This window comes from Emys orbicularis, chromosome 1, assembly GCF_028017835.1.
Source record: "Emys orbicularis isolate rEmyOrb1 chromosome 1, rEmyOrb1.hap1, whole genome shotgun sequence".
NCBI classification, from domain to species: Eukaryota; Metazoa; Chordata; order Testudines; family Emydidae; genus Emys; species Emys orbicularis.
The window spans coordinates 158281222-158295637 of NC_088683.1; the positions used below are offsets into that span (position 1 = coordinate 158281222).

At 45.7% G+C, this 14416-nt stretch overlaps 1 protein-coding gene across 1 annotated transcript; it reads left to right on the forward strand.

Moving 5' to 3' along the window:
* The first annotated feature begins 1896 nt into the window (after positions 1–1896).
* Positions 1897–14133, forward strand: LRRC58 (leucine rich repeat containing 58). The gene is made up of 4 exons (XM_065408957.1): positions 1897–2387; positions 9805–9933; positions 11218–11495; positions 13427–14133. Exons 1-4 carry the CDS (start codon positions 1897–1899, stop codon positions 13633–13635), a joined length of 1107 nt encoding a protein of 368 aa, XP_065265029.1. The 3' UTR covers positions 13636–14133.
* Positions 14134–14416: the final 283 nt, after the last annotated feature.

Below are 14416 nucleotides of genomic sequence, written 5' to 3' on the forward strand. Positions count from 1 at the left end.
GCAACACTGAATGACAAAAGAAGAGGCCAGGGCAATACCAGTATGGGCAAGTTTTACAGGATGCAGACAGGAACTCATCTCAACTCCTATAAAATCGGGACATCTGGTCACCCTAATCATAAAGATGCATAAAAGAGCACAGCCCCTCCTATTTTGTTATTAAGCTCAGTCTCTGTTAGGGCTAAAGGTTGATTTCTCAGGAAAAGTGCTCGGGAATGTCAATTTACCCATTGTGAAAACACTTTGCTGCTTATGCAGATAAGTGATAACTGATTACACAGCTTTTAACCTGTGTCCAAAGGGCCACAAATTGAAATCAAGGAGCTCAAATGCCCTGCTAAAGTAATGCCCAGTCATCAAGCGCTTACCTGCCAAATAACAATGTTCCTTTGGAACATTTCAGTCTAAGGGTAGGTCTACACTTACCCGGTAGTTCGGCGGCTGGCGATCGAACTTCTGGGTTCGACTTATCGCGTCTTGTCTGGACGCGATAAGTCGAACCCAGAAGTGCTCGCCGTCGACTGCGGTACTCCTGCTTGGCGAGAGGAGTACCGCGGAGTCGACGGGGGAGCCTGCCTGCCGCGTGTGGACCGAGGTAAGTTCGAACTAAGGTACTTCGGAAGTTGCGTACCTTAGTTCGAATTGGGGGGTTAGTGTAGACCTGGCCTAAGGCTGACTGCTCTTCCTCGAGCAAGCATCAGATTCAGGAAGTTCCAATGGGAGCTATTTACAGCAGATAGCCAATGAATCATTGAGGAACTCCATTTTTTACAAACAATGGGAAAAATTCCCAGGGAAGTCTAAGGCAGTGGTTCTCAACCAGGGGTATGTGTGCCCCTAGGGGGGTACACAGAGGTCTTTCGGGGGTATATCAGTTCATCTAGATATTTGCCTAGTTTTACAACAGGTTACATAAAAAACACTAGTGAAGCCAGTACAAACTAAAATTTCATACAATGACTTGTTTACACTGCTCTGTATACTATACACTGAAAAGTAAGTACAGTAAAAGCTTTTTTACCCGGCAATCAGTGGTGCCAGCGCAGCCCCTCTGTGACATCTGCAACCCCTTTCAATAAGCTCCATATGCACCGCTGTGCACGGACTGACTCAGGAGCAAACTCATGCCACCATGGGTCTAGAAACCAGGTAAAGCCTTAGGCCGGAGTCTGAGCTTATCTACAGTCCCGTAAATCTTGGTCTTCCCAACAAAAAGTGTGGGGTGGTGATACACATGCAACGTGCAAGTGATATAAACGGGGGGCAGAGAATCACCCACAGAAAGAGTCTAAAAATTAGTGGAAAAATAAAAAGCGGTGCAAGGCTCACCAGCTTGGCAGGGGCCCCCTATTGCCAGCTACAGACAGCCCCAGGGAACCCCGCACCAGGCATAATACATAAGGCCATGTTTATGTCACAGAGGTCATGGGAATTCAAATCCCTGACTTCCAGAGACCCCTGTGACAGTCTCTGCTTCAACCCCAGGGCCTCTGGAGCTGGCAGCCAGCGGGGCCCTGGCAGGCTCCAGCGACAGGTGACAGACTCCTGAGGGCCCTCAGCCTCGGGCAAAGGGCTGGGGGTGTGCCCCGTTTTCTCGTTGGGAAATCTAGTCCCCCTGCAGCTCGCAGCCCGTCCATGAGGCTCTCACAGCCCGCCCTGCAGCTGCAGCCAGGGCGAGCATGTCAGCGGCGGGGTGACGCGGGAGGCGACGCGCGGGAACCCGCCTAGCGCATAACGAGCCGTAGCGCGGCGGTGCGGCTGCAGCGCGCGTGCAGGTTGCGGGGCCCGGGGCAGAGCCGCCCCGCGCGCTGCATGGCGCACCACGTGCCGCGAGCGGGCGGGGCTATACAGCGGGCGGGGCCCGGCAGCGCGGCTCGGGCCTAGCAGGGCGGCGGGATGGAGCCGCAGGAGGCTGCCGGGGCTACGGGCGGCGGCGGCGCGGGGCTGCTGGAGCTGCCGCGGCGCGGGACGGGTGAGGCGGGCGTGGTGGCGGCCGAGCTGGAGGCGCGGCGCAGCGGCGAGACGCGGCGGCTGGTGCTGTCGCGGCGGCTGTCGGGCCCGCTGCCCCCGGGGCTGGCGCGCTGGTTCCCGGCGCTGGAGGTGCTGGACGTGAGCGGCACCGGGCTGGCAGCGCTGGGGGCCGAGCTGCTGGAGCTGCCGCGGCTCCGCACCCTGCTGGCCAAGAACAACCGGCTGGGCGGGCCCGGCGCGCTGCCCAAGGGGCTGGGGCAGGCCCCGCTCGCCCGCTCCCTGCGCGTCCTCAACCTCAGCGGCAACCGCTTCGCCGAGCTGCCCGCCGCGCTGCTGGGCCTGCGGGGGCTGCAGAGCCTCAGCCTGGGCGGCAACCGGCTGCACAGCATCCCGCCCGAGATCCAGTCCCTCAGCAGGTGAGAGCCGGGCCACGGGGGCTGGGGGCGCTGCCAGCGAGGAGGGGCCCCCTGAGAGTCCCGGGCCGCTTTGGCTGGGCCAGGCAGCCCCCCGAGGCGCAGCGAGGATCCCCGGCCCCGTTTCGGCTGGGGAATCTCAAGCGCAGGGAGGAGAACCCAGGTGCGCTGGTTCCCCTCCTGCGCCGGTCCCTGTGCCACGCTGCCACTGCGAGCTGCTGCCCCTGAGGACGGGGCGAGGCTAGGGCAGAAGGTGCCCCTAAAAAGCGTGAGCTGCCCTGCCTTAGTGCCTTTTTCAAACTCCCCTGTTGGCAGCATGGGTTGCCTTTAACACGTCAGCCTGGCCAAGGTGTGCTGTGGGGCCTGTCAACTGTTGGGAATAGGCCACGTCCACCTTGATTGAATTGGCCTCTAGCACTGACCCACCCCCCCACTTGCTAAGGCAACTCCCATCTTTTCGTGTGCTGTGTATTTATACCTGCCTACTGTATTTTCACTCCATGCATCTGATGAAGTGGGCTGTAGCTTATGCCCAAATAAATTTGTTAGTCTGTAAAATGCCATGAGGACTCCTCCTTGTTTTTGTTGATACAGACTAACATGGCTACCCCTCTGAAACCTGTCGTGAAGGCAAGGCCGTTTGTGGTTTTCATATGAGTTAGCAGGGTCAGGGTAAACCCCTATGTGCCCCCAGAGTCTCTACCTTATGTGATAGCGACAAACAGCTTTACTGGCTTCACTTGGGTTTTACCTCCTGTTAGGTAATTTAAGAACACACCTATTTTTTTCCAGTGAAGCTGTGTCCTGAGAGTATGTTTAGGCTATGGGAAAAGATATGGTTTTAAATGATGGGCCCACCTCATTTGAAACACTGGTAACGTAATCTAATTGCATCAGACAATTTAACACTCCTACACCCCTGTTATCTGGTAAATGCTGAATCTAGGGGCACGTCTTCACTACCCGCCGGATCGGCGGGTAGCAATAGATCTATTGGGGATCGACTTATCGCGTCTAGTGAAGATGCGATAAAATCGATCCCTGATCGCTCTGCCGTTGACTCCGGAAATCCACCGCAGCAAGAGGCGGAAGCGGAGTCTACGGCGTCGCGGCAGCGGTCGACTTGCCGCCGTCCTCACAGCCAGGTAAGTCGACCTAAAATACGCAACTTCAGCTACGCTATTCACGTAGCTGAAGTTGCATATCTTAGGTTGACCCCCCCACCCACCCCCGTAGTGTAGACCTAGCCTGAGAGACAGCTTGAGGTAGCTAACTCAATTTAAAAATGCACTTCTTTCTCTTCTATAGCGTATTCTAACTAGGTAGACAAAATCACATGAGTGTTTTTTGGTGCTGTATCGGGTTACATGGTACAGTTGTCCAGTCTTGGATGTTAAACGTTATGGGTTTCCACTTAATACTTCAGGTTATTTTTCCAGTTTTAATCCAACTGCTGATGATTTAGCCAGTCTAGTGCTGTTTCTTGGACTGAGAAAATAGTGAGTGATTGTGTAATGATTAAGTTTTTTATTTGGGGAAAAGAGGTTATCCCATTGAAAATAGAGTTGGAGAATGGTGTGGGAATATCCATCTGACATGCAATGTCTCCCTCACTAACATACCACATTTTCACTTTAATATAGAACTTTAAGTAGCATATTTTTTTTTCTTCTCCTTTCCTCCCGTCTTGTCTGACTTTAGGCTATAATAATAGTTTCATATGTGCAGCCAAAGAACATAAGAACGGCCGTACTGGGTCAGGTCAATGGTCCCTCTAGCCCAGTATCCTGTCTTCCGACAGTGGCCAATGCCAGGTGCTTCAGAGGAAATGAACAGAACAGGCAATCCTCAAGTGATCCATCCGCATCAGGGAAGTGAGTGTTTATTTTTTGCAACATCCACTAACCTCCAAAGAAGAGAAGCAGACGTTAAGCATAGCTTGGTATAAGGGAAAGAATTTCTGAGCTCTGCTCTTGGCTAAGCTACTCAGAGGGATCTAGATCTTCTGTCAGAAGCTTGAGCTGTTTACCTTATGCTGGGTAGGCTGCTGATGTCCCTGGGCAAGGTTCAGGAAGATGTGATGTAAGTGTGGTGAATCATGTGGAAACCCTGTGTCCTCTTACTGGAGTCTTCAATGTGCTTCAGAGTTTGAACTTATGTACACCTGAGCAATGACCTCTTATGCAAAAACAAGAACCCAGATGTCTGAGAAGAGTGTATGTGTGGAAGAGTGGGGAGAGAAGTGTCAAATCACCTGTAGTCTTGTCTGTCTAAATTGGTACAGAAACTGATTTAGTTAAATCAGTGCAACTCCCTTGTGTGGTATTTTGGTTTTAAGAGTGCCTTATACTGATTTTGTATAAATAAATTCTTTAAGGCACTCTTAAACCAAACAACCACACAAGGGAGTTGCACTGATTTAATTAAATTGATTTCTGTACTAACTTAGGGCTTGTCTACACTGGCACTTTACGGCGCTGCAAATTTCTCGCTCAGGAGTGTGAACACACACACACACACACACACACACACGCTCGCTGTTTCGGCACTATAAAGGGCCAGTGTAGACCGTGTACCAGCGCTGGGAGCCATTGCCCTCGTGGAGGTGGGGGTTTTTATAGCGCTGGGAGAGCCGTGACTACACAGGCACGTTAAAGCGCTGCCGCGGCAGCACTTTAATGTTGCTAGTGAAGACGTGCCCTTAGGTTAAATTGGTACAACTTTCTTACATTGACAAGGCCTAAATTCTCCCCCATGTCTCTAGTCCTCTGTATACTCACCCCTAATTCTCATTTGGTGAACTGCGGTATAATTTGGCCATTGAGGTGACTAGGTGCATGTTCCCAACCTATTCAAGCTCCTGTGCTAGTTTCAGACTACAATCTCAGTTGTGCCTACACTGTGCAATGGAGCTTGGGTTGCTGCAGATTTTAGTTTAACAGTCAAGAGTAGCTTATGCTTTGTTAGTGGTGATACAGTGGGGCCCAGCACAGAAGCTCACTAGAAGCCTAGAATATCAGGCTCCAGTTCGAAATGCCAGTGCTGGTCCGTGTACCAATAAGTGAAAATACTGTTCTGTAGCTGTAGAGTTTCACTATTAACAGATACCTGAGTGGTTTTTTGCCTTAGAAAAACTGCCTATTGGTCACAATACAGCAAAAGGTTACTTTTTCTAGTGTAGAACAAGCCGAATAAATATACCCTCAGCTTCCCAAGCTGTCCGTAAAGTTAAAAGTAATCAGGCATGTGCCCTCTCTTGCTACTTCAGTGTCTAAAGAGAACCTGAATGATAGTATGCACCCCCCAAAAGCATTTCTGACTGTTTACATTAGAAATAAAGTATGTTCTCAGAGAGTCTTTGAAGAACTAATAAGGGCATAACACAGATACCAAGAAAGTAAACGTCTAGTGCATGCCAGCAAGGTCCATACTGGCCAGTTAGTGTGTGACACACAGGTATGGATTAGTACAGGGATCTGCAACCTTTGGCACGCAGCTCGCCAGGGTAAGCACCCTGGTGGGCTGGGCCGGTTTGTTTACCTGCCGCATCTGCAGGTTCGGCCGATCGCGGCTCCCTCTGGCTGCGGTTCGCTGCTCCAGGCCAATGGGGGCTGCGGGAAGCGGCGCGGGCTGAGGGATGTGCACTTATGTACACTAATGTACTGTGTGGGCAGCCTGCGCAAAGTTTTAAGTTTCTGCACCGTGACTTGTTCAGTTGAGTTATGAAAATGTTCCCAATCCACTTTAAGTCCTCTGTCAAAAACAACAAAAGCAAGACTTGACATCAGTAGTGCTAAGAGAGAAATAAGCAGACAAACTTTTTTGTTTCATTTCAAATCAAACACTGAATTATTTTGTTTTTTTCCTTGCTAAAATGAGAAGCAAAACAAAAACCCTCTTTGGGTCAAACAAAGTGACATTTCATTTCTAAACACAATGTCAAAACAAAATATTTCAGCATTTAAAAAAAAAAAGTTTTTTTCAGCTGAAACCACTCTGATGTGAATTGGTGAATAATTTTGGTGATGTGTTACTATTTGCTGAAAAAAATTCACCCAGCTCTACTCAGCAGCCTGCTCTGTAGGACCCAGCAACATTTGAGCCTTTCGCACTCTCTCACTGCTTTCAACAGTTGGGTGTTAATCAGGAGTATGAAAGACAACAATAACTGCTGCATGAAAAGAGTGAAGTTAAGAAAGTGAATGAGAACCAGTTTAATTTAAGTGTTCTTGATATCCAATTGGTTTGAAACATGATGATTCCCCTTTCATTTGCACTGATGTAGATCTGGAGTAACTCCACTGAAGAGGAATTAAACTACCCAAAGACTCGTGCAACTGCAAGTATAGAATACTCATGTTCCCAACAGCAAAAATCAAGATGCCAACTGCTATGCTTACTTAAGCTGTTAACAGTTTCCACTGAGATCCTTTTATGTAATGACTTTGAGGCAAATCTGAGTAGCATTATAAAGATTGAGCCCCATTCTTTTGAAACCCATCTGTGAAGAATCTTACTCCGACTGCAGGTGTATGTATCAGAATCACAGTAGCACTGCCTCACACTAAGGGTTACTATACAAGGGCAGTTAGTCAGGAATAGCTATTTTGGAGTAACTGCGTATGTGGGTACTCTTATTCCAGAATAAAATTGCCTTATTTTGAATTAGCTTAAACCATTCCAAAGTGGTTTAAGCTAATTTGGAATAAGACACTTTTATTGTGGAATAAGAGCATCCACATATGTAATTTTTCAGAAATATTTAATGCACTCTAAATTCTTATCCTACCTTATTCCAGATGAATTTTCACGTGTATACAAGCCCCAAATATTATCTCTGCCTCCGCTAGAATAGAGGCACTGCTAAGTTATATTACACATGCAGGTTTGCAAATAATGGCTCCTCCAGGGCGCATCAAATTAGCAATATAAAGAACCATGAATCACTAGCAGCAAGAGAGCATGTTTCTTTTATTTTACTCCCATATAATGGTTTGTGGAAAGAAGTTAAACAGCAAAATTGGGCAATACATATCAGAAACAGCTGACACATTTTAAAATGACCTGTGAGGAAAAGAACAGTGAAATTTGTCTGGATTTGTTTGGCTGCCAAACTGAAAAATCAATTATTCATTTAGCTCTGCTATAGAGTCTTCTGTGATGTTAGAGAGCTGTGTGCATACCCTTTGATGCAATGAGCGCCAAAGTATGTGCTCTTTTACATATTTAATACCAAATGTACACTTAAAAAAAAAAAAAAAAAAAAAAAAAAAGCCAGGTGCTAAGTGTGAGGATAGACTTGTAACTGGAGCTGTGGTAAAGATATGATGTTAGAGGCAACCCACTAGAATTCCTTTCTTCAAACATTTTACCAATAGTTTCAGGAGACTGATCTTAAATTTGTTGCGTCTCAGCAGCAGCTGTGTTGTTCTCTGTAGAAATGGCAAATCATAGAAAGTGGTGGGCATAAGTGTATTGTTTGATTAAACTCTTACTTCCTCACTCCACTTGCAGACCAGATGGGGAAACTTCTTATTAAAGTTTGTTTAGGGAAATTTTGATCTCATATCTGAATTTAGAGTTCTGGGCGGATCTCTCTACTGCCAGCTGTTAAGTTTTATGCTAGCCAGCATCTTTGGGAAGTGGGGACAGGCATCATTAGTTCTAAAGAAAGGATAGATCCAACTGTTGGAGCGCTTCTAGGCTGGGAAACTAAATGTTAGAGCATGGCCCTGAGGTATCATAGTAACTAACAAGATGCTAAACATGAGTTAGTACTCAGCAGAGAAAGGAACTGTTGTGTTTAACATAAATTGGTCTGTCTCCACTGAATGTTTTATGGGGCATCCGTTATCATGATTTCTCCAGGCCATATTCTAACACATGTGGACAAACCCTTGGAATATTAGTTCATTGAGGTGGGAAGCATTGTGGCCTAGTGGATAGAACAGTGGCTAGGGACTTGAGAGCTCTAAATTCTGTTCCTGGCTCAGGCACTGGCCTCTAGGATGACCTTGGGCAAATCATGTCACCTATCTGTACTTTAGTTAACCCATCATTAAAAAGGGGATAATGAGACTAACTTCCTTTTTAAAGCACTTTAGATCTAACCATGAAAGTGCTATGTCAGAAGTAGTCCTTATTTCTCTGAGTAAATACATCATTATTGAGCTCAGCTGAGCATCCTTCTATTCCCTTTCTAAATGCAAAAGCCCTGACTTGGTAAAATAAAGCATATACTCTGACACCCCAAGAAGAGTCTTAACACAGCTATACGCGAATATCGCACCATACGCATAAATATAGTTACACTTATCTAAGCTCAGGTCAGGTTCAATGACCACAGCATATCACCTTGAGCTATCCAGCTACTGGGACAACAGACTGGAAACCATCTGGCTTCAACAGAGCCATACTCTTGCTGCATATGCTCATTTCATTCCATTAGGTTCATCAGTTCAGCTTGTGCTGACCTGGTGTTACAAACTATTCTTAATAAACCCTTAAGACCTCTAGTTCTCATAACAAGAACTAGGGGTCACCAAATGAAATTAATAGGCAGCAGGTTTAAAACAAACAAAAGGAAATAGTTCTTCACACAACGCGCAGTTAACCTGTAGAACTCTTTGCCAGAGGATGTTGTGAAGGCCAAGACTATAACAGGGTTAAAAAAAGAACTAGATAAATTCATGGAGGATAGGTCCATCAATAGCTATTAGCCAGGATGGGCAGGGATAGTGTCCCTAGCCTCTGTTTGCCAGAAACTGGGAAGGGGCGACGGGATAGATCACTTGATGATTACCTGTTCTGTTCATTCCCTCTGGGGCACCTGGCATTGGCCATTGTCGGAAGACAGGATACTGGGCTAGGTGGATCTTTGGTCTGACCCAGTATGGCCATTCTTATGTTCTTAATAACTTTTTCAGTAGTGTATCTCTAAAAGGGTGGTGAATCCCATGCTGTAGCTGAGATCAGTGTAGGGAGGGTTAGAGCAATAATTTGAGCCCAAGGTGTACATGGAAAAAAATTAGAAGATCCATGTGATTTTGTAAATAGCTGATTATTTTTGAGATGTAGCTCAGGAACTTCTCGGTCAAATGACCCCAAATTTGGATGCTAATCCTATTCCACACAGCAGATTTCAATACCATCTAAGCTGCCATGTGGATTTTGGTGCACTTAGAGAGTCAACTACTAAGCTGAAAGTGACACTCAACATTAACTATAGCAGAGCTGCTCCACTATCATTTTATTATGGTCATTGATAATATGTCAACTTTCTCTTCATATGGTATGTTTTACGAAAATTGTTTTATCTGCAGTGCAAGCTGTAAATCTCTCGTAAACTAAATGAGACCCAGTGCTAAGTGAAACTGCAGAAATAAGATTAACGAAGTAATGCAGTCTTCTTCTCTTTCAGTTTAGAGTTTTTGTACCTTGGAGGGAATTTCATTACTTCTATCCCACCTGAGTTAGCAAACCTGCCTTCTCTAAGTTACCTAGTGCTGTCTGACAACAAGATCCAGAGTATTCCTCCTCAGCTGGCACAGTGAGTATATCCAACTAATTTGCTGTCTTTAGCCACCAGCCAATGCTCAAACCTCTTTATTCTGCAAGTGTGGATGAGAGTACCTGGGAAGATCTGGTTGATCTTTAGTTCTTAATCACAAGTTAGGTCTGCAGGGGGGAGATTCTCAGCACCAGGCAATGCAAGGAGGACTTGTAAATTCAAAATATTGTGAAAGTGAATGTCCATTTTAGGATTCGTTATAGGAGCCATCACCATAGCATCTAAGCACAGACACAGGAAATGTGAAGTTGAAATGCCAATAGCAAAAATAAATGCCACGCTATATGTTTTTCATCATATTGTGCTCGGCCTCCTTTGCCTTGTACCCAAAATCTTTTCCTGGTCTTATTTGCATGATACTCTTTTATAGCATCTCATTCAAGGATATCAGAATGTTTTAAACGTTCACTAAGGCTCACAACACACCTCTGAATGTAAGATTGTTTTATCTACTACAAAATAGAAAAAAAATCTACATAGTAGTTCAAGACAGAAAATAAATAATACCTTGTGCAATTGAAACTCCAAGCTAAGGTGATAAAAGCAGGGGGGTTTCCAAGTTGGAATTTGATCAGGATAGCAGGGTTTAGCATTACTACTCTTGACATGGGATCTCTGATGTCAAGTGTTCATAACCTTAGTTTTGTTTCATTTGAAAGATGACTCTTCCGGCAGTATGATGTCCTTATGCAGTATGAGGAATATTGGTTTGGTGCTGACAGAGGGGAGAGCTCTACATACAAAAATTCAACATGTTGTGTCTCCCAGTCACACTCACTTGGTCTGACCTTGCTTAGCTCTTGAGCTCTGACAGGATCTGAGCATGCGGTGATGCAGGTGCAGACAATGAAAGCATGGGGTTTGCCAGAGTTGGCTAACTGCTAGTCTGCTCATCTTTAATACATGAGTGAGAACAGGTGACCTATTCAGAGCATTGTGTGGAGGCTTTTGAATACATACCCTTGGTGCAAGGAAACATCCCTCTAAAAAGCATTATTTTTGTGTAGCACTATTTAGTTCTATAATAGTTTTTTAGGGTGGGTTGGCAGACACATTTAAGACCCTGCTTATTTCTTTAACATGCATTGAGGAGCTGAGCCAAGTTCTGCATAGGCTAGTCTGTGTGCTAGACCAGGAACTCTGTTAGCATGGCTTTGTGCTTAAAGGAAAAAGCCAAAGGAAACAAGCTAGTGAGAAAGGTAGTAAATGGTTGGTGCTTCGTAATGCTTGTTCCTCTTGACTGTCTTCCTCTTGATTTTTCAGGTTGCATTCCCTACGTTCCCTTAGCCTTCACAACAACCTGCTGACATACCTCCCCCGGGAGATCCTCAACTTGGTTCACCTGGAAGAGCTGAGTTTGCGAGGGAACCCACTGGTTGTTCGCTTTGTCCGTGATCTGACTTACAATCCCCCAAGTCTCCTGGAACTAGCTGGACGCACCATGAAAACCCGCAACATTCCCTATGCTCCCAGTGATCTCCCAGGGAATCTTGTCAGATATTTGAGCCTGGCCAGCAACTGCCCCAATCCTAAGTGTGGAGGTAAGTTAGCTGCTCTCTGCTCCCTGTTCTCACCTGACGGCTCATCTATTTCTTTATAACCTAGCTCTCCTTTTAGTAGCTTAATTGCAGGTGTTGTCATACCAGTCAGTTCCTGCTGTGAGCATTTCAGTAGCCCCAGGTGTTGTCTTATCCTCTTCCTCAAGGGACTGTGTCACTGCATCTAAGGGTTGGTGGGTAGTAATCGATCTATCGGGGATCGATTTATCGCGTCTTGTCTAGACCCCATGCCGTGAGGACCCGAGGTAAATCGATCTAAGATGCGTCGACTTCAGCTATGCTATTCTCATAGTTGAAGTTTCGTATCTTAGATCTAACCCCACTCCCCCCCAGTGTAGACCAGCCCTTAACTTGGGCTGTCTCTGCCCTAAGCAAGAAAGTCCCTGCAGGGTCATTGCTTAAAATCTTAGCACTGGTTTGCAACCTCTGCACAGGAGCACTGTTTTTGATAGAACTGTTTTAGTTGGTACACAAAATGCACTTTTAGAACTATGCGGCTGTACCAGCATGTTCTGGGATTCCTGAAGCACCTATCCCATAGTGTTCAGCACAACTGTCACATGTAACCTGTATGCAAGGGATTTCACAGGCATTGTACAAGACTGGGGAGTTCCAAGTAATGCTTTTTTTTGCAAAGGATTTATTCTAATTCAGATAGTCTATTTCTTAGTCTGTTCCTTAACTACCACTTCTTTGGTCATGGTTCTGTCCGCTTCTTACCACTTAATATGATAGCTTCAAAACAGGGAGTGGATGGAGGATGGAGAGGCCAGAGATTGGGTTGCGTTGAGTGGGAGAGGAATTTGTTTCCTTGCATTTCACACAGCTTGGACAATGAAAATAGATGGATTGGTTTCACTTTATCGTGAACTAGCAGTGTGCTGCTACAAATGCTGCAGAGGCATAGTTAACTCAAAGGCAGCTACAATTAAAACAAAAACCCACAAACACACCTCCAAAAACATTTCTGAAAATGCCTGCATCTGAATAAGTACAATCTCCCTGCAGTAGGAGAACATAACTGTGTGTTATGGCATCGTTCTGTTCTGTTCTCATGGAAAATAGCATCCAAGTTCATCATGGTAACTTCACTCAAGCAGAAGAGAAATGGGGTTATGAGGGAGAGAGCTTTTATTTATATACACACACTATTGATAACTGTTAGAAGGAGCCTGGTAGACTGGAAAATACAGCGGGTAAATGGATTTAACATTTAAAGACATGTTTGACAGTCCCCAGCATGACGTTCCCTCTTAATTCTTAGAGAAATTTCCTTTCTGTGGAATGAATTGGCCATTGTTTCTCTCTTCAAATAGTACTTTGCCCTCTGTAACTCTTTCACCTGGATGTATCAAGTGCTTTAGAAACATGAATTCTCTCAAACCCCTGGGAGGTAACTGCTAACTATTATCTCCATTTTACAGGTGGGAAAACTAAGAATTTAAGTCCCTTGAGTAGCAAGGCCACACAATGAATCAGTGGCAGAGCTGGGAATAGAACACAGATGTCCTGACTTTTGGTGCCCCACTTCCAGCCACTTTAGCAACTACTTAGCAAACACTATCCTAGGGCGAGAAAATAGTTGGCAAAATTAGGCAGTGGGGCTACTGTATAAAATGCATGGGATGCAGGTACCTGGCAAACTGCTACTTTCGCTGAAAAAATTTGATAAATGTGTTACTAGAAGCTGCACATAAACTGATCCTTTCAGTTTCCACTTAGCACACAGATACGCTCCTCCCCACCAAAAATTTCTTATTTCCCTAACTTTTGCTGTTTGAATTCATCCCTAAGATGAGGCAGGTGCATTAGAAATCATGGCTGGCTTGCTCATTTCTGTGGAGCATGCAGGTTTCACAGCAAACCATTGAGTCATTGTTCTAAAAACTGCCTTGCTTTCCTTCCCCTTGCAGGTGTCTACTTCGACAGCTGTGTCCGACAAATCAAGTTTGTTGACTTCTGTGGGAAGTACCGCCTGCCGCTGATGCACTATCTGTGCTCCCCAGAATGCTCCTCCCCCTGCAGCTCCGCCTCTCAGAGCTCCACTTCCCAAAGCGAGTCTGACTCAGAGGATGAAGCCATTGTTGCTGCACACAGGATGCAGAAAGTTCTTCTTGGATAAAGGGGAGTGGTGGACTAGAAGAAAAACATGTCACTAAAGCAATAGTGGAAATGCAGAGCCGGAGGCTCTTTCCTGAGGGGCTCATTAGAAACAGTCCTGTAAGCGGCAGCACATCTGAGCAAATCTAGAATTGCTTGGTATGATGCTGCTTAGAAGAACTAACTCAATGCCTTGCCTACATGGGGATGTTGTGGGGCTAGAGTTATCACTAAACTACCATAAAGATCTGTGGGAGATCTGTGTAAAGGGGATCGGGGAGAGCAGACCTGCCATGTCTGGGTTTTTGATAGCATGACACTTCGCTACTGTGATTGGCTTAGCACCATATGAAGCAAAGAAGACTGTTCTTGTTCTGGGGTATTACACTACGGTAAATCAGCGAGAATGTAACTGTGCTATTCTGGGTGTATGGACTCCAGTGCTGTATTTATCATGTATCATGTTTCAACACTCTGCTCTCTCCCTTGATTTCCGCTTACATATTTACATACTCCCCCCCCCAAAAATTAAATTTCTTTTTGTTGGGGATGGATTTTTTGAAGATCTGAGTACTGTCTTCCTTTGCTCCAGACTTAGGGTCTTCATCTACTGTAGATGTTAGTTTATTACAGCCCTAGAATTGAGCTGGTTTGGTATTTATCTCCCTTTTTATACTAGGCTGCTGTTAGTGTCTCCTTCTGACTCATCCTTATCTCCTCTTTGCAACTGGTGCAGCGGTGTTCTCATGTTGATTGAGAATACATGCAAAGCATCTCACTGAGCCTTGCCACCAGAACAAATC